General features: G+C 36.1%; 1 protein-coding gene across 4 annotated transcripts; it reads right to left on the bottom strand.

Annotated features, from left to right (window-relative positions):
• Positions 1-1,203: 1,203 nt before the first annotated feature.
• LOC129271870 (hippocampus abundant transcript 1 protein-like) lies at positions 1,204-26,234 on the bottom strand. 4 transcript variants are annotated; one of them, XM_064106879.1, is made up of 11 exons: positions 26,150-26,234; positions 25,101-25,163; positions 23,024-23,151; positions 21,868-21,982; positions 18,017-18,235; positions 14,941-15,054; positions 13,887-13,958; positions 12,661-12,871; positions 11,719-11,879; positions 7,874-9,813; positions 1,204-4,402 (listed from the first exon to the last, which is right to left on the bottom strand). In XM_064106879.1, exons 1-10 carry the CDS (start codon positions 26,156-26,158, stop codon positions 9,583-9,585), a joined length of 1,323 nt encoding a protein of 440 aa, XP_063962949.1. In that variant the 5' UTR covers positions 26,159-26,234; the 3' UTR covers positions 1,204-4,402; positions 7,874-9,582. The 4 variants fall into 4 exon arrangements, with proteins under 4 accessions (XP_063962949.1, XP_063962951.1, XP_063962948.1 ...); XM_064106881.1 differs by having other exon boundaries at positions 1,204-2,306; positions 8,885-9,813; XM_064106878.1 differs by lacking the exon at positions 1,204-4,402 and having other exon boundaries at positions 7,987-8,104; positions 8,275-9,813.

Here is a 26,234-nt window from a genome sequence, read left to right as displayed (position 1 = left end):
ATTTTTTGGCGGACGGTTTTGCCCCCCCTGTGAAAAGTCCTAGGTACGCCACTGATTGTATTACAGGTATATTTGCATGCTTATATGTGCTGATAACCAAAAAACAAGTGGAATGCCTCTGGCGGTCTCACCTGCATCACGCGATTCATTATATCAGCAGTGCTGACTTTTAAAAACAACCTTTTAATAATTATTCACAAAAAAAACCATTCATATGATGCAATACTACGTTCATTGACATTTGACCTTGATAATGTTACCTAAAACTTGTCAGTGATACTTGATTACCCCTATATCCACATTTTATACACTATATCTATAAACTTTGAAAGTTATGACAGCAATCTAATATTTACCTCTAAAATGGCCAAAGTTCAATGACCTTAAATGACCTTTGACTTTGGTCATGTTACCTGAAACTCGCATGAGATGTTCAGTGATACTTGACGACTCTTATGTCCAAGTTTTATGAAGTAGACCAATATACTTACAGAGTTATGATGGTAATTCAACAGATACCCCATTATGGCCAAAGTTCATTGACCTTTGACCTTGGTCATGTGACCTGAAATGCGCACAGGATGTTCAGTGATACTTGCTTACTCTTATGTCCAAGTTTTATGAACTAGACCAATATACTTTCAAAGTTATGATGGTAATTCAACAAATACCCCCAATTTGGCCATAGTTCATTGACCCTAAATGACCTTTGACCTTGGTCATGTGACGTGAAACTCATGCAGGATGTTCAGTAATACTTGATTAACCTTATCTCCAAGTTTCATGAACTAGGTCCATATCTTTTCTAAGTTATGACATTTCAAAAACTTAACCTTAGGTTAAGATTTTGATGTTGATTCCCCCAACATGGTCTAAGTTCATTGACCCTAAATGACCTTTGACCTTGGTCATGTGACATGAAACTCAGGCAGGATGTTCAGTAATACTTGATTAACCTTATGGCCAAGTTTCATGAACTAGGTACATATACTTTCTAAGTTATGCTGTCATTTCAAAAACTTAACCTTCGGTTAAGATTTGGTGTTGACGCCGCCGCCGTCGGAAAAAGCGGCGCCTATAGTCTCACTCTGCTATGCAGGTGAGACAAAAACTGAATAATTTTATCACTACATCAAAAAAAAAGCAAATTAAGTAATAATAAGTCACAGACATCAGACATAATACAGACAAAAGTGAAGAATATTCTGTGATTTTCAAATTTACTGTATTTAGTATTCATTTTAACATCTTTCACAAAACAAACATGCAACAAATTTCATTGGTGACATAATTCTATTTAGTGCTCAGAATGTCTAATTTTCACTTTGCAGCACAACACATTATACATGGTATACTTATAGAGTATCTTCATTTATTATCAAATACATAGAAATGTCAACATTCAATCAATGCTTTCGCAAACACTGGTATTATATTGGTTTGGTTCATTGTCCTTCCGGAATGGCCAATCATTAATACTATCATTACTTGGATAAAGTTTCAAGAATGGTAATACTAGCTTCACATGAACAAAGAATTGTTTCAGATACCATACAATTAGTCAAGTGGTGTAACTATGGTGATGAAATTACTTGAGGAATCTACAATAAATTTAACTTACGTAGTCTTGAGCAGGATAATTAAAATCTTAAGAGTGGACACACCCTTCATGAAGTGTGTTTACAAGAAAGATGGGGGGGGGGGGTGAGAGGGTGAGGGGAGAGGGGGTAAGGAGAGAGAAAGGGGATGGGGAGGAGGGTAGGGGTAGGGGGAGGGAGGGGAGAGGAGGAATAGGAGAGAGTGTTGTATATTGAGGTAAGTAGCAAAGAGTTTATCAAGAAAGGTGGTATGGAAGAGGAAATTCAATTTGGAGAAGGAAAAATAAAAGTGAGACAAAAGAGTTTGAAGAAGAAGAAGAAAACATACAACAGAGAATTTGATAGGAAATGATGTACAGAGAATGGCAAATAGAGAAAGTTGTATGTTAAGGTACGGAGCAAAGTCTTCATAAGAAGCAGAACATCAGCCAATGAAAAATTTGCAATTAATTGCAAGACATATGATTGATTTTGGGACCCAAAATATACCTGTTAATCGCATCTGGGGCCCGTCTTACAAAGAGTTGCAATTAATCTGATCAATTGCAACTATGGAAAGCCAGCAATGTCAACATCTAAAATACATGTTTGTTCAAACTATTTGCTAGAAATGATGTATATTCACACATTCACTGTTTTCTTGATTCAGTATGCTTTTCTTTGTTTTCAAAGGACATTGAGCAAATTTCCATCAGATCAATCGTAAATCTTTGTAAGATGGAGCCCTGTGGACCCTGTCTAACAAAGAGTTTCAATCGATCCAATCAATTTAACTCTATGGAAATCCATCAGTGTCATAATTTTTAATACGGGAAATTTGCAAAACGTCCTTTGTAAACAAAGGAGAACACACCAAATTGTCAAGAAATTTATGGATATATATTCATATCTAGAATTTTTTTTAACATGCATTTTAAATGTTGACTTTACTGGCTTTCCATAGTTGCGATTGATCTGATCAATCGCAACTCTTTGTAAGACGGATCACAAGGTTCTGGCAATACCCTAATATTCTCCCAACTTCGGGTAATTTCTGAAAAAACACATGTGAAGGCTTCCTCGCACTGTCAGGTAATGCTCAGCAACATAGAAGCAGTGACAATTAATACAAAAAATGCAATTTGTTCAAAAATTGTATCATAAGGGACCGCAAAGTGTCAGGCAAGCTTAAGATGCTATCAAAAATCTTCTCTACCAACCCCCCCCCCCCCTTCACTACCCAAGTAACAGGCCGAACTGGTACAGAAACAAACACATACCTGGAACGCGACAAATAATGAACATAATGACCAAAAAATTAAGTTTACAGTGATTAAAAAGGTGAGATAAAACAAGCAAAATTAAAATATTCTTATATACATAAATACACTGTACAATAGAGATTTCAATATATACACAAAACATACAGCATAACTATAGACATACATGTACATGTAATTACTGTATGCTGTAGGGCAAGACCTCTATACAAGATCTAAGGAGTGGTCGCAAAATCTAATGAAGGAAAAACATAATACAGAGAAAGAAAAGCCAGGGTTAAAACTCAAGAAGCTCTTATGAGCTTGTTTATGATTGTTCTAGTAGAGTATTCACTTGAAACCTTTGGCGAGTCTCTTATATTTGAAGGATATTGTGAAGGATTTTCTTACTACAGTGAATTGAGACAATCATGTATTGAGTGGAGGGTGTATGCTGACGTAGGGGATTTTGAATTTTGACAGCGTTGGTAAAAGGTTGCAAGAAAGTTGATCTTTGAAGGTTTTCATGGAGGCGAGATTTAGGAAGTATATCGTTCACTTTCTAAGGTTGCAAGAAAGTTTTAGAACATGTTTCGTTTCGAACTGGTCCTTCGTAATCAACTGAGGTTTACTTGACGTGATATCTGTAGTTTCTTACAAGAAGACCAATACAAGCATTACAGAAATACCCAGATAGTACATGTATCCATAATACAGTTGGAAATACACGTATGTAAAACTACTTTCATAATTACTTTTTTTTTTATTAGTCACAATGACATATATTCGACTTTAACACATGTAACACATGTTATGCACGTTTGTCAAGCCTGAAAAATACTTTGGCTTAGGCGACTATTTTCCTTTACTATTCTACTGTATTATAAATACTGAAACATTGTCTCCAATGGCATGCAAAAATCAACAACAGCAAATATCACGACTCATTCCTGGTGAAGTACCCCTCCTGTACATGTAATTATTTTTTAATTACAACCTTGAATAAGTACACATACTCTCTGTATTGGAGAGGGCATTAGGTGTACATTGGATACAAGAGGAAATAAACTACACGTGTGAACAGCACCAAACATATAAGGCCACCCAACATGCACACAGATATGTAGTTTGCATAGCAGCTGCATAGAGAGTGCAAAGAGTTTAACAAGAAGGTATTGCTTGAAATCATTGAGAAAAAAAGCGACATAACGTACGTCCGTCCAGATGAGAAACGTTACAGCGAGTCTCTCAAAACAAGGCAAAATATGGGAGAAAGTCATGAGATAATAATACTCATGAACAATATTTTAACAATAACATGTAATATATCATCAAAAGAGTGACTCCAGCTATAATAATAGATTTTTAACTTGACTGAAACACTTTAAAAATAAAAATAAATCTTTCCAAGATACCAGTCACTCTATCAGACGGCCCCAAAAATCAACAATTCTCACCTTTGACAATAATTAAAAGTTCCTCTCATGACGTTAACTTGTGTGACCCAGTAACCATGGTAACTTCAGGGCCCCATCTTACAAAAGAGTTACGATTGATCCAATCAATCTCAGTTGTATGGAAATCCATCCATACCATGATTTTTTCTACTAGAAATTTGCTCTATCTCCTTAGTAAACAACGAGAATTGCACTGAATCTTCAAGAGAACAATGAATGTATGAATATACATTATATCTAGAAAATGTTTTGAATAAATTTGCATTTTAAATGTTGACATTGCTGGCTTTCCATAGTTGCGATTGGTTGGATCAATCGTAACTCTATGTAAGACGGGGCCCTGGTAGCTTGAAAGTAAGAATAGTATACAGCAAGAGGGATAACACAACTAGCAGGTTATATCACGATTCATCCTCAAAATGTTAAGAAGAGAATGACAAAGCGGTGTAAACGCAGATGTGACCATACTAGTGCTAGCTACTGTACGATTAGACCAGAAGTTGTTGGGTCACACTGTCACTGAAAAAAGCAGTAGAATTTTTAGGTCAGTGCACAAAACATGAAATGGCAGATTCAAGCTTTGCACTATATCCAGAAACCTGTGATTATTGTCGATAGCGAGAATTGCAGTGGTAACTTTATATGTTGAGGACACATTACCTCTATATCATCTACCGAGTGAGAAAGTATCAAATATAGGCACTACAAAGAATAAATTTGGAAAGAAAATTACAAATGAGTAGTGGAAAGCTGTATGCACTAGTAACCAAAGGACTAGCCCCGTTCTGCAGCTATAACTACACAATATACATGTAGATGTATGGCCTAGGGCTACTGAAACAGATATATTGTTGCTGGGCTGTTTAAAACATATCTAAAAAAGAAAATTAGGTAAGCTCAGAAAAAAAATCATAATTTTAGATTAAATTCGCGAACTTCTTTGGCCTTGTAAGAGTTCTCTACAAGAAAGTGGCTCTTTTCAGACAAAATGAGGTTGTTACTTTTGCCATACAGTATATCTAAAATACAACTTTCTCTGAGCTGCCATCAACAATATTTTCTTACTTTTTGAGATACATGATTTCAACATCCCCATGACAAAATACATTTGCCTGTCAACATGGGAAGCGTTACTTCAATACATCCGACTCTGGACATGCTATTGAACAGAATGGGTATGCAGGGGCAGATCCAGATTTTGAACTAGAGGAGGCACAAAGAGCTAATTTGAAAACAGGGGGTGCAGATCACAAATTGTCTTAGATTTAGGCTATATTAACATGATAATGAAAGCACACACTACCGGTGGCAATGCAGCACTGTATAAACTTAGAATGAAGTTGTACCAACAGAAATAAAGCATTGTGTCTCTGTGCCTTAAAAAGAAATAAGGGGGAAGGTACATTACAGGAGCTAATAGGATTTCAACAAGAACACTTAATTCATTTTAAATACAGTCAAAAATATAAGCAGCAAAGGTGTATAATTTGGCATTTACAATACTTGATGATTGTGCATAAGTTTCCATCATCCTACTAATCACTGATAAACCACTTACATATGTAGAAATAGAATGTAATACATTTTTTTAAAATAATTTGATCACATGTACTCTTCACCAAATCTACAATACCTTTTCATCTTGTGTTATTTCATGATGTAATAGTTTACAGTTCTGAACACGATGGTTTACTGTTTTTGCACGAAGTATGGTCTTAAAACCAGGCTTCAACATGTGGTTTAACGATGACAAGCAAAAAATGACAAAAGTTAGTTTATAACGTCCTGTTTCTTGCTACTTGTTTGATAATTCAAACATAAAAAAAGATCTGTACACCATATATCATTATTTCCAAGACAGTTTTTGACAAAGGATTAATATGCAGATAAATGAAATAAATACCCATAGATATTTGTGCCACATTTAGATACCAATAGCTAGACCACATACATGTATGTAGACCACGGTTTGGATTTTAATATGGACCACTCTCCTTGGCCACCCGGTGGGTGTTTCATAAAGCTGTTCGTAAGTCAAGAGCGACTTTAAGAATGACTGGTGATCCTTTCTTGTGGTAAATGGTATATACAAAAATGTTCATTGACAATGGTTTAAGCGCGTAAGAAAGGTTCACCAGTTGTTCTTCAAGTCGCTCTTAACCTACGAACAGTTTTATGAAACTGGCCCCTAGGTAGCGTTTCATGAAAGGACTTGTCGGACGTTTCATCCGACAAGTCCTGTTTTATCCGACAGTTACCATAGAAACAGTGTTTCTAAGCCAATCAACATCAAGGAGACTTGTCAGATTTGACAACTTGTCGGACAGAAATGTTGATGAAACACTCCCCTGGTCAAAAGGCACAGCCACGTCTCTCCTGCAGCAACAGTCACATTTCACCAAAGACAAAGCAATAGGAAATGCGGTAATTTCTAAATGTATCAACAGATTGATTTTGATTGGTTGCTGAGCCGTGTTCATTTCTATTCAATTCAATTTCATTTAAATTTTTTCAATTCAATTCAATTTCATTTTATTGTCCACCGTGTGGAGAATCTTTCTGCGTACAATCTACAATCACATACATGTTATCGTAGTATTTCTCATGGATGGTGAATTTACTAATTATGGTGAATTTTTAATAAAATTTTAATGCATTAGGTCCCAGACCTTCAGTCACATATTTAACTTCCCGAAAGAAAATATTGACCGAGATACTGTACTTGAACAAAAGCTTAATCCGCTCACTACATTTGAATTTCAGTAAAAATAATACATTTGAATGACCTTTTGTTTTCATCATTTTTGGCATGGTCACAATTACAATCGACTAATACTTTCTTTTCTGTACATAAATAGCTTCTGAGAAGCAGAAAGACACTCAGGTCTCTTTTCAATTGCATGGAAAATAACAGGACATCGTCTGGAAAAAAAAATGGGGACTGCATTGAATTCATAGATGAGCAATTCTAGCGCACCAGCGTGCACCTCTTTCCAGTTTTTATGAAGTGAGGAAATCACATGACAATTGCCTTTATGTATATGCAGCTGAGATGTCCTTATGCATACTTAGAGCACAGTAATGCCCCTCTGCTTCTCAGCCTTGTGACCTTATGTCCTACTTGCATCGATTGGCATACAGACCTTGTGTTATCATTTATATGACTGCATACAATGTATTGCAGTACCAAAAGGATGTAAGTCACTTTTGAAAACAATTCAGCGCCTTCATGTATGAAGCAGAGATCGTCAACAAGTGACTACATGCTTTCATTAGAGAAAGATGATGACTATAGGACCACTTTAAACATTTATGTATTCATGAAATATCCTCCCACAGCATACCTGCATTTTGGAGACACTTTACAATGTGACCACAAAGCCTGTCTGTTTCATCTTCGCCTTACTCCCCCCCCCCCTCAAATTAATTTTAGTGATCTATACAGTGCATTACATTGATCATGAAGAAAGATCAAATTGTGTTTTCATACAGCTAACATACTGTACATCAAGGGGAGGATCAGAAGATGCAACACCTGCAGGGCCCCGTCTTACAAAGAGTTACGATTGATCCAATCAACCACAACTATGGAAAGCCAGCAACGTCAACTTGAAAAATACATGTTTGTTCGAAATATTTTCAAGATATGATGTATATTCATACATTCATAGTTTTCTTTAAAATTCAGTATGCTTCTCTTGGTTTTCCAAGGGCATGGTGCAAACTTCCTAAAGAAAAAATTATGACATGGATGGATTTCCATATACTTGAGATTGATCTGATCAATCCTAACTCTTTGTAAGACAGGGCCCTGGTCAGCCCCATCCTTCCAGAGCAATGCAAGGCCAACGATCTGGGCCCCGTCTTTATACAAAGAGTTGCCATTGATCCGATCGATCGCAACTATGGACGGCCAACAATGTCTACATCTATTATGCATGTTTGTTCAAAATATTTTCTAGCTATGATGTACATTCATGCATTAATTGTTAACTTAAAAATTCACTGTGCTTCTCTTTGTTTACAAAGGACATTGTGCAAATTTCCTGTAGAAAAATTTATGACACTGATGGATTTCCATAGTTACCGTAACTCTTTGTAAGTCGGGCCCCTGATCAATCCTAACTCTTTGTAAGACAGGGCCCTGGCCAGCCCCATCTTTCCAGAGCAATGCAAGGCCAACGATCTGGAGAATCTCAACCAAAAGACTGATCTTTTATTCTCCACTGGACAGCACTTTTTGCTACGACTCCAGAAGAAGAATACAGCTGACAATTCATGTGACATTGATAACGCAGGCTTTGTGAAAAATAGGTAAGAGCCCATCATGAACTGGCTAAGATGGCAGACACTGCTCTTAGACCTTGGCCCGTACTCTGAAGTTCGGTTAAACTTGGGTCATGGTCTAACTCTGTTCTAAAATTATGGAAAGCCCAAAATGTCAAACTTTTGATAACGTTCTATGTTTCTTATGTTTACCATTTTTTTCCCTCATGCTTTATTAGTGAAAAAAAAAACAGCCCTAGTTACCATTCCTAGACAGTCATGAATGATTTTAATGTCATAAGTGCTGAAAAAATGGAACCTGGACAATCACTGATTATTGTCAACATTAATAATAATAATAATGTGACTTATAAAGCGCCAAATCCACTCTGTACGAGTGCTCAAGGTGCATAAAGAGCTAAGAGTTAAATAAAAAAGTTTTTAGAAGATTTTTGAAAATTTTGACAGAGGTACATTTTTTTATGTCTTCAGGAAGGCTATTTCATAAAGTGGGGCATGCAAAAGCAAATGATCCCCCCCCCCCCAAGTTTTTGAAACTTTTGGAATAACAAGGAAGCCAGAAGTAGACCTGCTTGGTCTGTAGTAATTGATAAATGAATGACTGTATTGTGGTGCTGATCCAAGGATACTATTGGCTTTCCATAGTGTAACTGCAAATTTTGACCAGAACTTGAATTAAACCTGAGTTCAGAATACGGGCCTCTGTCTTCAAGCACCTTTACATGCTCATCATGTAAGCCTACCATCCTGGCATTTTTAGAACCATTGCACAAAAGCCACTGACTGTAATACATCGAACCTGCCACATGGCAACACAGCTGACATTCAAAGGGCCACACGGATCACGTAAGGATAGCATCTGTGTCTGACGCATCAAGCAACAGCAACGAGCCACTGAAGCGCGCAAGCAGGAGACAAGAATGCTCTGTCGTGTCAGAAAAGCATAGGCAGCCTCAATGCGCTGTGGTGTTCGTGATGATGTAATAGCACAATCTAGTAACCTCAAGGATTTAGAGGGTCCACTGCCGATGGCTCGATACCGATGCTGTCCTCGTCTGTTAAGAGAGGTACCAAGACGTCGTCGGCCGGGGCCTTGAGGGCGACTAACTGGAGGGACGGGGATTGGGGTGGGGCCGGGCTGGGCTCCTGGACGTTTGGCAGGAAGTAAGCAACGAGAAGCGAGATGAGGACTAGAAGAGAGCCAAAGACGAATGGTGGTCCTGGCATGATGCTCTGCAGAGGAGAGGATGAGAGGAAACGGCATGTTGATTAGCTGAACAAAGGGATATTTCATTTCATTTCATTTCATTTCATTTCATTTATTTGTCCGTTAAAACGGATAATTGTATAACTTGACGATTCTTGCAACAATAATAAAATTTACAGAATAACATAACAACAATGAACATACCGGTAACATATTAAACATGAACGTAATCATCGTGATTGTACAGAGTTAATGAATTAAAATCGATGACTTTGCTGGCATAGTTATTGAGCATTTATTTATTTATTCAGTTATTCATTCATTCATTTGTTGATTATATTTTTAATGTTTTTATGGTATAAACGTTGTGAATATATTATGTATTAAACATTATTTATTTTCTTCATTCTGAATGTGATATCAATTAAAGCTGTAGCTAGATCTTGGTTTTACATATTTTAATACTTCCTCTTTTCAAGTTAAGACATGCAGTCGCGGGGGGGGGGGGGGGGGGGGGGGGTACAGCGAGAGATAAAAGGGACGTATCTTCCCAACTTTCTCATCTCTAAAACTCTACAATTATTATTGACATGTAAGTGCAGACTTGTTTGCTACATTTTCTCTTTGTTTCTACAGATAAACCACACTCTTTATTCTACTGTATTTCATTGACAACTCTTATGGAGAAAGGGACGAACGAATTAATGCGGAGACTGGTTCTTGCTTTTACAGATTTCAGTCTTCGTCCGCTTCTTAATTGAATATACTGGCTATTCAGGGGGTGGGTTTGATCAGACATAATGGAGAGAGCTTTTGAAAGTACTCTTTCTTTACAGATTTCATCTAAGTCAACAGTGTTATTCATTACTTTGCTGGCTTGCTTAACAAGTCTTCTAAGCTTTATTTTATCTCTCTGTTTTGCATTATTAAACCAGATGATTGAATCAAAAGTAATGATACTCTGGATGATCGACTGGTAAAATAGATACAGGATCCTATCATTTACATGGAAGTACTTTAACTTTCTGAGGAAATATAACCGTTGGTTGCATGATTTGGTCAAAGTGCATTTTGACTTTGCATCCCACGACAATTTACTGTCGATTTCCGTTCCTAAGTACCTATAGCATTCAACATTGTCAATAATATCACCATTTATATGTACTGGTCTATCAGTGGGTTCAAAGTATTTCTTTTGCCTGAAGTTGAAGACAATTTCTTTTGTAAATAAATACTACAAGCACAGAAACGAATAACTGTTTTGTTATCATGGACCGCACCATCGGCAGAACTACTATCATCAGTTACCACATTGATTAGCACCACAACTCTCCTGGCTTTCACCTTCACTAACATCATCATCAGCAACTTCATCGTCCCCATCTTAATCTTGTTTCATTCTTATTTCGTGATATTCATCCTATTCATCATGAAAAATATTAGCAATAATACTGGTAATACTATGAATATGATTTGACATCAAAACCATTCAAATCATCAATGCCCAAATAAACTTGATCATCATTGTTAACTTACGCTGTCATCATCATTACCATCAGCAACCAGCATCACCATTATTACCACTACCATCACCACAACCACCACCACTTCATTATAACAACCACCATCACCACCACCACATCATTATAACAACCACCATCACCACCACCACCATTACCATCACCACCACCACCACCACCACCACCACCACCACCACCACCATCATCATCATCATCTTCATCATCATCATCATCATCATCATCATCATCATCATCATCATCATCATCATCATCATCATCATCATCATCATCATCATCATCATCATCATCATCATCATCATCATCATCATCATCATCATCATCATCATCATCATCATTATCACCACCACCACTACCACCACCACCTCCACCAATACCACCACCTCCCCTTACCTCTTGCATAGGGTTCTCCATCACACCCTCCTCCTTTTTATCATCGGTATTATCATCAATATCTAGGTTCACATTGAAGAAATAGAAGATGACACCGAAGAGAGCCGGTCCTAGTCCTGTACACAGACTGCGTATTCCTGTTACCATACCTTGTACCACTCCTGAAAAAGGGGAAAAATAGAAGTAGGTGGTTAAACAGAATAATGATTCAGGCACATGTTCAGTACATGCATGACTTCAAGAATTTGGGATCATAGTTCACATTTTTTCCATTTTCTACAAAGCAAGTTCTGTGTTCATCAGTGCTTAAATCATCAAAATTTACTTATATGGTGACAAGTAGAAAGCTTTTAATAGTGACCATTTTTAAAAATTGAAAAGAGTTAGAAAACAAAAGTTCTTATTACTAGTATACATGCACTTCAGTACCGGTATGCAGATAAAAATTTGTAAATACATACTGACACTGGGAATAGGTTTGATTGGCAGATTTTCCACTGATGCACGATATTACTTTATTGGATTTTCATTTTTGATATTTATGATTTTTTTCCCCTGTATTTTTCAAAACTCAATTTTTTGGTTTAAAAACCACGTTTTCAATGAAATTCTATGTAAAGCATTCGTACAGTGTTTATCTTGGTCTGGACTATGTGATATTATCCCACTAATATATGACCTTTGACCTCATACATATTTATAACTACGCAAAGAATGAAGGCTTTCCTACGTTGTTTATCTCGTTCAGCACAATGTGATATTATCACATTAATACATGACCTTTGACCTCATACATATTCACAATTATGCACAGAAGAATGAAGGTATTCCTAGCTCGTTAATCTCGGTCTGCACAATGTGATATAATTGCACTAATAATTGACCTTTGACCTCATACATATTCATAACTATCTACACTACAAATACAGCAGTTATTCCAACCTTGTTTATCTTGGTCCGCACAGTGTGATATCATCGCGCTGATTGCTGGAAAGTTGATGCTGCAGACACTGGCGATGACCCCTGCCGCCCACATCATCCACTGCTGAGAGGCGAAACCATACCACATCAGTTCTAACATCTCACACGTCAAACCGACCATGATCGTGTGCTTGTGACCCAGGTTTCGTATTAAAAATCCTAATAATAATGTCTGTTCAGAAATGCAAAAAAAAGGGAAAATGGAAAGGATTTAAGAAATTAGGAAAATATAGAGTATTCTGCAATGATGAAGGCTTGCTGGGGAAGTCTAATATTGTAGATATATACAAATATATGCAATCTTATAAACTGGGTGCAAGGAACATGTTGTCTCTCCAGTATATAAAGTATGCCTTTCATTTTGAAGGCAGTAATGAGAAATTACGTACCAAAAAATTGATATTTTCTCAATATAATTACTTGTAGTGCATGCATGAATTTATCAAGACCTGATAAAGAGCCAGGTTATTGGGATTTAATGTTGAAAATCAAGCAACTGAATGAGCACAATGACTTTCAGCACAGGCTCAATCGTACATACACATTGTACATGGTGCTTGTGACACAGTTTGAAAGAGCTTGAGGAATGAAACATAAATAATTTTACTTTTCTGAAGAAAGTACATTTAATACCAGGCTTATTTGAATAATATCAAATAAAAATGCTACAATTCTGCCATATCTAGTTTGTGTTTTAGTAGTGTTAACCCTTTTGACACCAAATATGATATGAATAGTTAACGGGTAGATGAGCAAGAAGAGTTTGAAAATATGTCAGAACCAAGTTGCGGATAAAAATGGGTGGAGATTTATTCAGGATGCTACGACCTTGCATAAGAAAGGGATGGCTCCTTAGCATATCTTCTGTTTTCTTTGTTAAATTTCTTTCACTAATCTCTTAATGAGAGTGGATTCGGATTTATACATTACTTTCTACGCAAATCGTTTCTGGTATGCCACAGAATTGATTGTTTTTACGCCGCAATGTGTGAACAATTCAGTAAGTATTAGGTCTCCAACCACAGAAGAGAGTCCATTTTTACGGTAATTTTATGACTGAATCATATTTAATCATTGAGATATCTTACTCTTAAGGTCGGGTTACATTCTTTGTGGGATGCACTGTACATAATAGTTTAGAAGTCTTTAATAGCAACATGTAAATATACAAATGCAATCATACTTACTTGAGTAAATACTGATAATACTCCAACTAAAGCTATATATGCCGGAACTTCTGCGGGTGAAAAGTCACCGACCTGTTGGTGTGAGAAAACATTTATAAGAATGTAAGCATAAATATAGGTAGAGAATATAGAAGAGCAATTGTGCTTTAAAGATAAATTCCAGTTTTGGGGACGATCTCAAAATGACTTTTTACAGAATTTAATATAATGATCACCAAAGTGTCTGTTTGTATGAATAAAAAATATGTGCCAAAGGATTCTGGAAGAAATTGTGTAATTGCTGAGAAATAAGCAAAATAAGCGCGGATTCTGTCACTTCCGTCGGGTCTTTATTCCAGCAATAATAATACACTGTCCCACGTGTGCCTATCTGTGTTGGCGATCTTCAGTGTGATCGTTTTTAGCTTAGATATTATGATTTCACAAATTTCAGTTTATGTAACTGTACCAGATCTAGATCCATAATGATAGAGTAATACTTAACCTTGGTTTTACAGACTTTCTCACGAAATCAGTATTTTACTGCAACTACTGTCATTTAGCTTTAACAGTGAGAGAGTAAATGGGGGGGGGGGGGGAAGGGGATTATCAAGAAGACATGATTATTCAAAATGTGTAAACATATACTTCGTTGAGATTTAACATCAGACATCAGTCCATCTTCTTGGCATCATTGTCAAGTCAAGAAAATGTAAATGTTATCAGTACACATCTAGAAGTAACAAATATGATATTGTGCCTTATACCTGTATAAAACAAAATAGTCATAAAAAGTAGATTTAAAAAAAGGGTACATGTAGTTATTATTGCTGAGTTTTAGAGTTCTATGCGATTCTCTTCGTTTTATAATGAATATACATGGAAGAGATAAGCACAGGTCACTACACAAGAGTTGATACCGATAAAAAGTGCTGGAATTCAATGATACAGTACAAGTATTAAAATGAGCTCTCAGTTGAGCAATCGACGTACTTTCTCTGGCCTATAATAGTAACTTTACATGTATAACAGCAGGTTTTGTGAAACAGGGTGTAAATGATATATGTAGACTTACCGTTCTAAGATAAAGGAACATACATGAGTACTGGCCTGCCTCAGGTAGGTAGGATAAAAACACTGCTATACATAACATTAATACGGTGTAATCTTGGCCGGCCTTCCGAAGTGACTGCAATATGGAAAGATGAAAAAGAAAAATGTACAGTATATAGACTATTTATGGCAAGTCAGGTCCTGGGCCCCGTTGAAAAGAAGTTATTGAGATAACTTTGCCATCCAATGGTAAATTTCATGGAGTCCTTGATTTTGATTGGCTGATGAACATTGTTACCATGGTAGTTACAACTGGATGGAAAAGTTACTATAATAGAAACTTTTATGCAATGGGGCCCAGTAACCCAAATGTTTGCAATGAAGAACAAATATCTATAAGAAGAATTCTGATTGGTTCCTCGTCATTGTCTTGAACAACATGTGATTGAGAATGATTTTGATTGGCTTTTGTGTTACTCAGCCCACGTGGGTGTTTCATAAAGCTATTCGTAAGTTACGAGCCACTTTACAAATGACTGGTGATCCTTTCTCATGTGGCATATCCACACCAACGAAAAGCTGGTGCGCATAATTTACCTGAAGAAAGGATCACCAGTCATTCTTTAAGTCATTCGTAACTTATGCACAGCTTGATAAAACACCCACCTGGAAGGGGGGAAGAGGAAAGCCTTGGAAAAGTCAATGACATGCTCTCCTTTCAATCCCAAGATTCTTTGGGGGGCTTGTTATCTCCCCACCCCTCCATTTGAATCAAATTTGATTTCAATTGGTTTTTTAAGGAAGGATTTTATTTTCTGGAGGGGGGGGGGGGGGAGGGTTACATGACTGTGTGCCTAAGGATTTTTTTTTCTTCTTGAAAATATTTTGCACACTGATGACACTTCTACATGTACAAACATGTATAACTTGCCATGTCTCTTACATGTATGCATTTTCATTGCAACACATGCTTCAAGCAAGTTACATTTTTGAATTATGCAGAAACATCAATGAAAGGCAAAAATGGGAAAAGTTCATCACTTAGTCCTCTTTTAATATGGCAAACTGTATACATGTACATGGTAGTAGTCATTGCATTGCTATTTGTTTACATTAACTGGCTTGAAAGTACCATATGGTATTGAATTCTGTGCAAATTAGCACTTGGAATGCTTTCCCTCAAGTGGAAAGGAGCAGGTTTAAGTGTCCGTGACAGGAGTCAACCATAGAAGGGAAAACATCAAACAAGCAGTCATTCAGAAAATTGATTCTACAATTTTGTATATGGTTTGAATTTGATTGATTTTATTTCATATGATTAGCCTTCACTTCGAATAGACATGTGTAACATATTCCTTATTCAAACAGAGTGTGACATGTACATAAATGAGTTGATTTAATACTTGACTTATATATTTATGAAACTGGCTTTTATTCCTGAACTTACAGTACATGTATAAAACATACATGTACACTTCACTCAGCAGGCCACATGCTTCAATCCAGTGGCGGATACAGGTACATGTAGGGGCACATCCGACCCGTGGCCCCCCCCCCCCTTGAGAGCAATATTAAGGAATATTTGTTAGGGGAATATGTCGTGCTGTAATACGTGATCAAGGACTTTTTTTGCTTGTAATAACTTCCCCATCACCATTAATTGGGAGTTAAAACCAAGAACTTTTTTTTGAGGGGGGGGGGGGGAAGAGGGGCTTGTTAATTTTTTCTAGACAAAAATGCCCCCCCCCCCCCCTCTTTGAAAAATCCTGGATCCACCCCTGCTTCTATCTAAAATCAATTGATGTGTCATTCATTCTATGAGGGTTTCCCCATTCACACTGAGTCATCCACAGTTCTAATCCAAGACACAGTATTGCCATGGGCTACACTAACAGTTTCCTCTGATAATGCCTGATCTGGAAGCTATGAAAGGTCGTGGACTTGAGATCAATCAATGAGGGGATTCTTAATCTTGGCACAAAGTTATTTTCATGGGAAACATATCAATGTAAAATTTAAAAATACACTATAAACATTACCAACAAGGATTCAATTTTTTCAATTTCAATTCAATTCATTTATTTTCTCTTTCACTCTTTTTACATCAATTTACAATGATAGTTCAAGATACATATTTACAAAATATAACATTTAAATCATTTCTTTAATACAATAATACTATGAAATCGAAAGAGAAGGAGACCAACTGAAAAGCAGAGCTTGTAGGGGGAAGGCCCCCTTTCATAAGTTCATTTTATGAATACAAAAATAAGATAAAATAAAGAAATAAACAATATATATATATAATGAATAAAAAAATAAACAAAAATAAAAATAAATAAATAATAATAAAAATAAATGATTCAGTATACACTGTATACAGAAATCATAAAACGATTAAACATATATACAAAGAGAAATTAATAAACACATTTACATAATTATTAAGTTCTGAATTACATTACTTTGTGAAAAAACGATAATCTAATATGAATTCATGAGTTTTCCTTTGAAATTTTGTATTGAATTTCATTGTATAATATCCTTTGAAAAAGAATTCCATCATTTTGGACCAGTAAAAAGTGCAGTATACATGTACAGTATATCTAAAAGAAAACTCCCAGGTCACTGTGTCATACAAAAACCAAATGATTACGGTAATAATAAATATGTAACCACCAGAGAAACCTTGATCTGATTGGCTATTGAGCTCAGGCACCATGGTACATCATGTACATGTATGTACGATTCTTTCCATGTTAAACAGCAAGAAAAGGTCTTTTGCAAAAGATTTTCTCTTCAAATGCCATCACAGTATGACCCCAAACAGCTAAAATATTAATGACCAAACACTTGGGTACATTTTCATACAAATTTATGTGTGCAATACTTGTGACTCATGTCAAAATGGGATTTTAAATCACAAGAATAATTCATTTCTCAAGTTTGACAAGCAGTTTTACATAAAGTTGCTATAAAAAATTTTTGTTTAGCAGTCAAATAACAATTTCCTGCATCAATAACGTACACTAATTCTGAAATACAAAAGATGAACTTTTTGAGACACTCTGAAATCATAATTTTAAAGTTCCACTTACCGTGAATGGGTCGGCCTGCTCCCATGATATCGAAGCACCCCACGATGCTCTTCGTACCTTCTCGGGTAACGATTCTGGTACAGCTACTAATATGAAGAGAACATCGCACAGGGCTATTGCGGTGGCAAGAAATACTACAAAGCTATCCCCATATATCGTGGCTAAATACGTCCCTAACGCTGGACTTGTGATGAGACTGGCTGCAAATGTCGCTGAAACCTAAATGACAAGGAAAATAATCCACAACAATTTTTTTTAAAATAAAAGTTCCAGATCTAAAAATCAGAACATTTTATGAAAGGACTTGTTGGATATTTCATCTAAGAAATTCAGTTGTATCTTACGGTCACCATAGAAACAGTCTGACAACTGTTCTTCTCAGCCAATCAAAATCAAAGGAAAGGTTTGAGCTCTGACATCTTGCCAAATGACAAATGTTGATAAAAATCTCTCCAGTGAATACTACCAAGATTGTGCAATATCATTATTAATTATTAAGTTTTTGAACGTAAAGAAGTTGCAACTAAAAGTTTTTTTAAGTACAAAATGGTGTTCATACACATACTTTTAACTTTGTTCTCATTCAAGTCATAGCGGGTGTAAACACATAAAACCAAGCAAACATTAATACAATCCATGTTCTTCCTATCATATCAACATCAGCAAGTTTGAGTGCATTTTCTCAATGATACTGGATTCAAGAATCAATATGACAACTTTCAAACATGCATATTATTCAAACAACAACAGAATGATTGTAGCATTTTGTCATTTTCCAATCGCAATCTCTTGTGCCTTTAATCTTTATACATGTACATGTATGTTGACCTTGCACAAACTTGACAAATCTACTTTCTGAACAAAAAAATCTGTCTTATCTCAGATTATGCAGCTAAAAAGGATATCTTGACAAAAGGGAAATGTCAATTATAACTATTTGCACCCAGCTGAGCGCAGGAACATCCCTGTACAGTATGTTCTAATGTAATGCTAACTGATTATTTGTTTTCATTACATTTTATGGATGCAGTACATGTAAATTGGTACACATATACATGTATACAGAAAGGCAAACGGACAATGTAAGATCACATACATGTATACAGCACCCCAACCCCTAAAAAGAGTTTCTCTGTTTAAAGACCCATTCATAAACCCTCTTGGAGAGGGGATAGTAAAACCGGGGGGGGGGGGGGGGGGGGGGGGCGCACTCATATACTGGTGATACGGGGAATGCAGCTTTGATGACCCCCTTTTTCAGACCTAATTTTCAGTTCTCTAGATACTCCGAATAACAAAAGTTCAATTCAGAAGCCGCCCAGCCCTGCTCGCAAGACCCCCGTTAGGAGACATCTCAGTTCCCCAGCCCTGCCAAAATTGTCACGCGCGAGCACCGCATTCGAGAGGTGCACGTGCATGTACAGCCGCTCCATGCATGGCTAGCGCATGCACAGAGCAATGGTGCAATGTACCTGCAGTGCCGCGATCCCGTTCGGTAGACCCTGTTTTTCACATCGCGCGGTATATTTAGCTCGCAAGACCCTGTATTTTACCCTATAGTATTAGTCAGTTCTTTAGACCCCCATTTCAGAGTTTCGTGAGGCACACCCCAATCAAAAAATAATTTGAGTGCCCCTCCCCCCCCCCCCCCCCCCGAAGTAAAAATTCCATTACCTACATGTATCCACTTCATCTCAAACCATCTCATGATTCTTAAAATGGATTAAGTTTTCATCCTTATTACACTACAGACAAATACATGTAAGATTTTCCTTTGCAATGATGTGCATAAAATGCATTGTTCATCTGTGACAAACACTAAAAACATTACATCAAGAAAAACAACATTAGCCTTTTATAGCACTTGTTAGTGACAATAAATAGAGACAGGTTATGGCATAGAACAATAGTGTGTACATGTAGATAACATTCTTTAGATTTATCTGTGTTAAAAAGTTTACTTTCACCACAGTAACCTCACACGAGGATTATCATATCCTGTGTACATAGAAAAAGCTCTTACAGAAGCATACATGATACTGTAAGTATGTATATGGTGGCCCAAGGAAAGGAAGGAATAAAAAAGGAAAAAAGTGTACATGTATAAATACAGGGTATCATGCATGTACAGTACATGTAAAATTCTCATACTGGAAGGAATCAGAAATAGCTACATGCATTGCTCTAGAATACACGTATGATACATATACATGTCCATTAAATATCGGTGAGCGTTTGATAGGTGTAATATGTATTTAAATAAAGTTTTTGCTACTGTACATGTACATGTATGTGCTTATAAAAACATGTACTGAATTGGAATAGAACAAAATTCTCATTTTGAAAGGAATCATGATAGCTACATGTACATTGTAGATGCATTGCTCTAGAATATGATACATAATGTACATTAATATCAGTGAGCATTTGATAGGTGTAATTAAATAAAAAGTGTTTGCTACTGTACATGTACGTGTATGCTTATAATATAAATACAATGTACATGTACTGTATTGGATTACACATGAACATGGCATTCATATTAAAATGAACAGTGCAATCTACATGTGTAGTGTAATGTACAGTACATGTACATTGTACATGTACATGGTAGTTCTCAGAATAACGGACATTCTGAAAGTGAAGCCCAGTAGAAATACAACATACAACAGGATGACAGTACAATAGTACATGTACATGTATAATATCACTTTAGGTTGGCACTCAAATACATTTGTAAATGTATTCAAGCATTCAAACTGCTGTAAACATAAAACAGTTGGAATGCCTGGGGAGGGGGGAGTGTCCATGGGGTTTCGAAAAGCATCCCCAACACGACAAATAAGTATTTTCCATGTTCTGAAAATGCACCCCTTAACAAGTATTGGCATGTGAAACCCTACCCTGAACAAGTACTGGAAACAAAACGGTACCCTTGACAAGTAAATATTCCCTTAAATTGACCCCCTACATTGTAAACACGTACAGCAATACATTACATGCAGTTTAACAGTCCCAGCAATTCTTTTTACTAGTATGTGTCCCGGTACGTGTATGCACAATTGAGTTACGGTATAATTAGTTTACATCAGAGAAGAAAACAAACAACTGATGAGTAAAATTGCAATTAACTTTGTATATGATTTGATTTCATGAAGATGAGATGAAATATCAAGTTAATCACTTCCAGAGATTTCATCACTACCTTTCATGAATACTTGCAGGTAAACACGTCTGTTGCGTCACAGGTCGGCGCGGCCGGACTTTCAGAGAATGAAAATATTTTTCTTCAGAACTACATGTACAATGCATTCTTATACTATGAAATATTGAATATGAGGAAGAATTTCACATCAGACTTATACTGCCTAGTGTCTAAAATTAGGTACAGTATGACATGGAATCTTCTCTCTTAATGCTGTGCTCTCCTTTTTCACACACGGCAAGGCTTATTTCCCAAAATACAAAGATCCACATCATGAATAAATCTTTAACTCTCAATTAAACTCAATTTCATGAATTGTTTTTCAAGGCCTACTTATATACTGAACATTCAACAGAAGGTAGGAAATACATGTACATATGGAGTGTTGTGAGCCAGTTGTGACTCCTGACTTTGAGACAGAGGCTAACAGGCTCAAATCCTAGCCAGGACATAATTTTCTATGGCAAGAACTTGGGTACCTGACATGAATTTATTCCATGCTGTAAAAAGGTGAAAGCCTGGTAAATAATATTAAAGTCCTTTGGAAGCACGTAGGGACATTATATAACATAATGTGATAAGCAGTAAGTATATACAAAAGCTGAGATATTATCATCATTAATATTACAGATGTTGATTAACTTACCAGTCCATATGCTGAACTTCTGTCCGAATCTGGTGTTATGTCTGCTACATATGCGAATATTAACGAGAACGTCACTGACATTACACCCGATACTGACAACATAGCAAAGAACCACCTGCAAATAAAAACAAGAAAAATCATCATCTCTTGAGCGATTTCAGGAGCAAAAAGTTAAAAGGCCAATGGAGTCATTATCAGTCATGAGGAATACCAATATCTATGAAGTAATAATACAAGACAACACAAGCAGCTTGGTCATTTGTCTGTTCTTGTATATCTCCTTGATGACAAACCACCCTTGTACATGGTAAAAAAATGGTAATTAATTTGAATAATGATTCTAGTGAAAAATAAGGTTAATGACAAACTTTCAGCATGTGTGAAACCAAAATAGAATCACTATGAACGCTGATCACAATCACGAATTCAAATTCTACTCCGGAGGTGAATTCCAGTAAGTTTCACTCAAATTACGGTACAAATTTTAAGTGTGAAAGGCTTGACCTCAGAGCTTACGTGTCCTTTCAAGCACTTCCGTAGATAATACAATCATCATGCACTCATCGTATCGATGCAGTGCTTTGACACTACCGCCTTCGCTCGGGAATTTGAATTCAAATCACAGTTTTCGAGTGAGCGTATGAAATGTCCGATAATTCTACAGACGAATTGCAATCATCAATACAATGATGATTCAAGATTCATGTGCGAAATGGCCCAGAATATGATGGCACTGACTTTCTGAAATTGAGATTACATGTACTATAAGAAACTAATTATTCTTTATGAAAGTGCACCTTCTCATAAAAACAAAGATATGCAGGTATTCATATGTAGTTTCTCTTTCTACTCGAAGGCTAGATTGCTTTCAATGCTGGCAGTTGTCAAACACATAATATTGTAAAGTCCTTTAAATTGTGATTCTGTGAATTCACTGACAAACAGTATTCTAATCCATATTCTGCTTTCATTTTACAACTTTCTACAATATAAATGTAATTATTTACTACCCTCAGGAAAAGGTTCCTATTTGTTTCATAACAAATTACACTGAGAACCATTATATTATAAATTTAATATGAAACTGGTCAATTTGAACAGCAATGTGTGTACAATGTATACAATAGAATAGAAATAGAATGAATCAATTACTTACCAGGCACTAATTTTCATAAGTGGAATGGGCATACAGGTAAAAAACACAGTTAACAGGAGAAAGGATTTACGTCCCCAGACATCAGACAGCGCCCCCAACATTGGGGCACTAAGGAATGCAAGAAACCCCTGGTAGAAAAGAAAGAAAAAAAATCATTTTAAATAATTTTCAATGCCAAAAAATGCAAAATCTGAAACTGAAATATATTGGTCCATACTCCGAATTTAGGTTTAGATAGCCTAATGTGACTCCAGTCTAATAGGGCATTGCAAGAAACTTGTGATCAATGGTGCAATTCTATTTTTGTTCCCATAATCAAGCATATGCCGTGCAATTAATAGCAAATTTGCGATTGATTGCTAATCTGCTCTCGAAACAAGGAGTGTAATCTGATTTGATAAAGTTAAAAGTGATCAATCAACTGTAAAATTGTAACAGAATATCTGCGATTGATTGCAAATATTTTCTTGCAACACCCCCGAAGAATACTGGTTGAAATTGTCAGCTTATTTTGCACTCCATTTATTTACAACTACATGTATGTGAGAATAATAACTAATATTGTTTTCTTGGAGGCATGGAGAGCGAATGAAATGAAAACAAGAAGTATGCAATGCAAAGTTAAAAAAAAAAATCTTGACATTTTTTGCCTTCAGATAATTTTACCACTGAGTCAGACCATAGTCTATTAAAGTATCTGTTTTAAGAATACAATTGGCAAAACATCAAACCTTCACTCACAAACATTCATGAGCTACAGTAACTAAGCACTTGAAACCCAAAACCATTCTTTACCGAATCGCAGGAACAAACCATTTTCAAAACTCAATGACCTCTGTGACCCACCTGACCTACAATGTATGACCTATAACCTCAAAACCACATGTGTGATCACTGACCACAGGAGAGGGACAGGAAAATGCATTAAAAATAAATCTTTCTGGAGACAACATTATAAAGGTAAAATGTGTCATTCCTTAATGGGCTTTGACCTAATTTGATTTATTTGTAATAATGTGACATTTGACCCTTACATGTATATACATGTAGCTCTACATATTATGATTGGATGAAATAGTGGAATTTCATCAATTCTCGCTACCCCAAATAGGAACAAAAATCTCATAATGCGCGAGACAAGATAATTTTCACTCCGTCGGGTCGTCATCACCACTTCCGGTTCAGAGTCATGCATGTTCGCGATACTGAGTTTTCCACCACGCTGAAATCGATGCCAATCAGCGTAATATGTACAGATTATCATACTTTTTATTTAATTTGGTCAGTTTTGATTCCATTTGAATTATAAATTAAAATAGAAAATATATTTCACGTGAAAATAATTTTTATTCATGTTTTTATTTGGTTACAAAAATTGAATATCTTAAAATTTTGCATTTAGTGACCGGCCTGACATCACGATCGTATTCGACTAGACGCTAAATATATACACTACAGCATTCATTCCGTTCAATTTTTCGTCGACCACAAAATGGATAAAAAAATCAGTTTCGGAACTTAAAAAATCTTAACTGACAGAGGGATATGGAAAGCGTCGGGCAGAATTAGTGACTTTAGCAGAAAAGGCTGTTAAACTGTATCGTGAAAGAAAGGGTTGTGATCACGAACTTTCCGAGCGAAAGCGACGTTGTGTTGTTGTGGATGACGGCACTGTTGATCTGAATGGCAAAACAGTGCATTGGACTTCCGAACAGGAAGTTGTAATACCGAAAAGCTATCCCATAATGCAATGCGCGTTACAGGGATTTTTCCCGGATCTCGGCGAAATCGCTATTTGGGGTAGCGAGAATTTACTTGTGTATCACACCTATTGACAATATTCAAGTTCCTTTGATTACAGGCTTACAAAACACACTCATTATGATCATGGAGGTAAAAAAGATGCTATATGGACATCGTACAAGTCAATGTTTATACATCATCGATTTTGCAAAGATATGATAAATATTAGCATCAGAGTATTAGGCTCTCATCTACATGTACTAGTATTTGTTCAAAGAAAATATCTATGATATACATCTGTGACAACTCCTTTTTATTTCAACCAATGACTGACCTTTACACCCTGGACTAGTCCATTCATTAAAAAGGTATGCTCTGGAAATGTCTCGTGCAGCACCTAAAGAATGAAAAGAACAAAAATATCTTCAACTTCGAATACAGGATATATCTTCTTTCAAGAGCAAATTTATGGAAAGTAAACCAATATCAGAACAATTGCCCGGATATCCTGATATTGTGTAACACTTTCGATCCATTTCCTTTAAACAAGTATGAATACATTTAACTATTGTCCCAATATTATAATTAGACTCATGAATCTTGAGTCCTACATGTATGTTTTTCAAAAACTGCACGAAAAAAGAAGAAAAAACAAATCTTTATTATTTTTGTTGTCAATGTTCATAGAAAAAGAATCATCAGTATAGCCCATGGATCAAAGTCCTAATAACCCTTTTTTTCCCCAGCATCCCTAGGACATCTTTCCTTTATATAGTTTTATGTAAAACTTTCATATTTCTTTGCTGAATAGACCTTCACATGTGCTCTGTCAATAAACAATTATCCTCATAGCACGTACAATTTTCTGTATGCAAGAATCATGTCATCACTCTATTCTTGTGAATGTGAACACATAAATCCTACAAATACAGTACATAAATAAGTACGTAAATGAACGAATGAAAGAATGAATAAATCATGGAATGAATTAACAAATGACTTCAATCTCACTGTCCCCATCAAGAAAGTCAAGTACTGTATACATGTGACATCACACTTCCAATTATTAAATCAAGCACAAGACCACTTTGAAGACATGGACATATCATATACAAAGGATCCTTTCATCTGCTTCATTCCACCACTTACATGTACAGACCATGCAATATTTTAAATGAACATCAGGGAATAATTTTGCTTTATTATTTTAGGTTGAATTTAGTATTTTTTTCTCAACTACGTACTGTGCAGTCCTATACAAAGGACTTTATACATAGTAGTCTTTCAAAAATGTGGAACAAATTGCGATGCGATACCAGGAAAATTATTTCCTGAACTAAATATAAGACTCATAAACATAAAAGATATTCTTTTTTTTCTTACCGTGAGCATCGGGGTTGTTAACAGTCCCCATGAGAAGAATTCTAAGAAAATGATGATGAGAGCGTGGTAGAGACTTGGTTCGCCA

This window comes from Lytechinus pictus, chromosome 11 (genome assembly GCF_037042905.1).
Source record: "Lytechinus pictus isolate F3 Inbred chromosome 11, Lp3.0, whole genome shotgun sequence".
Lineage (NCBI taxonomy): Eukaryota > Metazoa > Echinodermata > Echinoidea > Temnopleuroida > Toxopneustidae > Lytechinus > Lytechinus pictus.
Note: the sequence above shows the minus strand (reverse complement) of the source record. Positions and strands in the feature narration are given on the sequence as shown.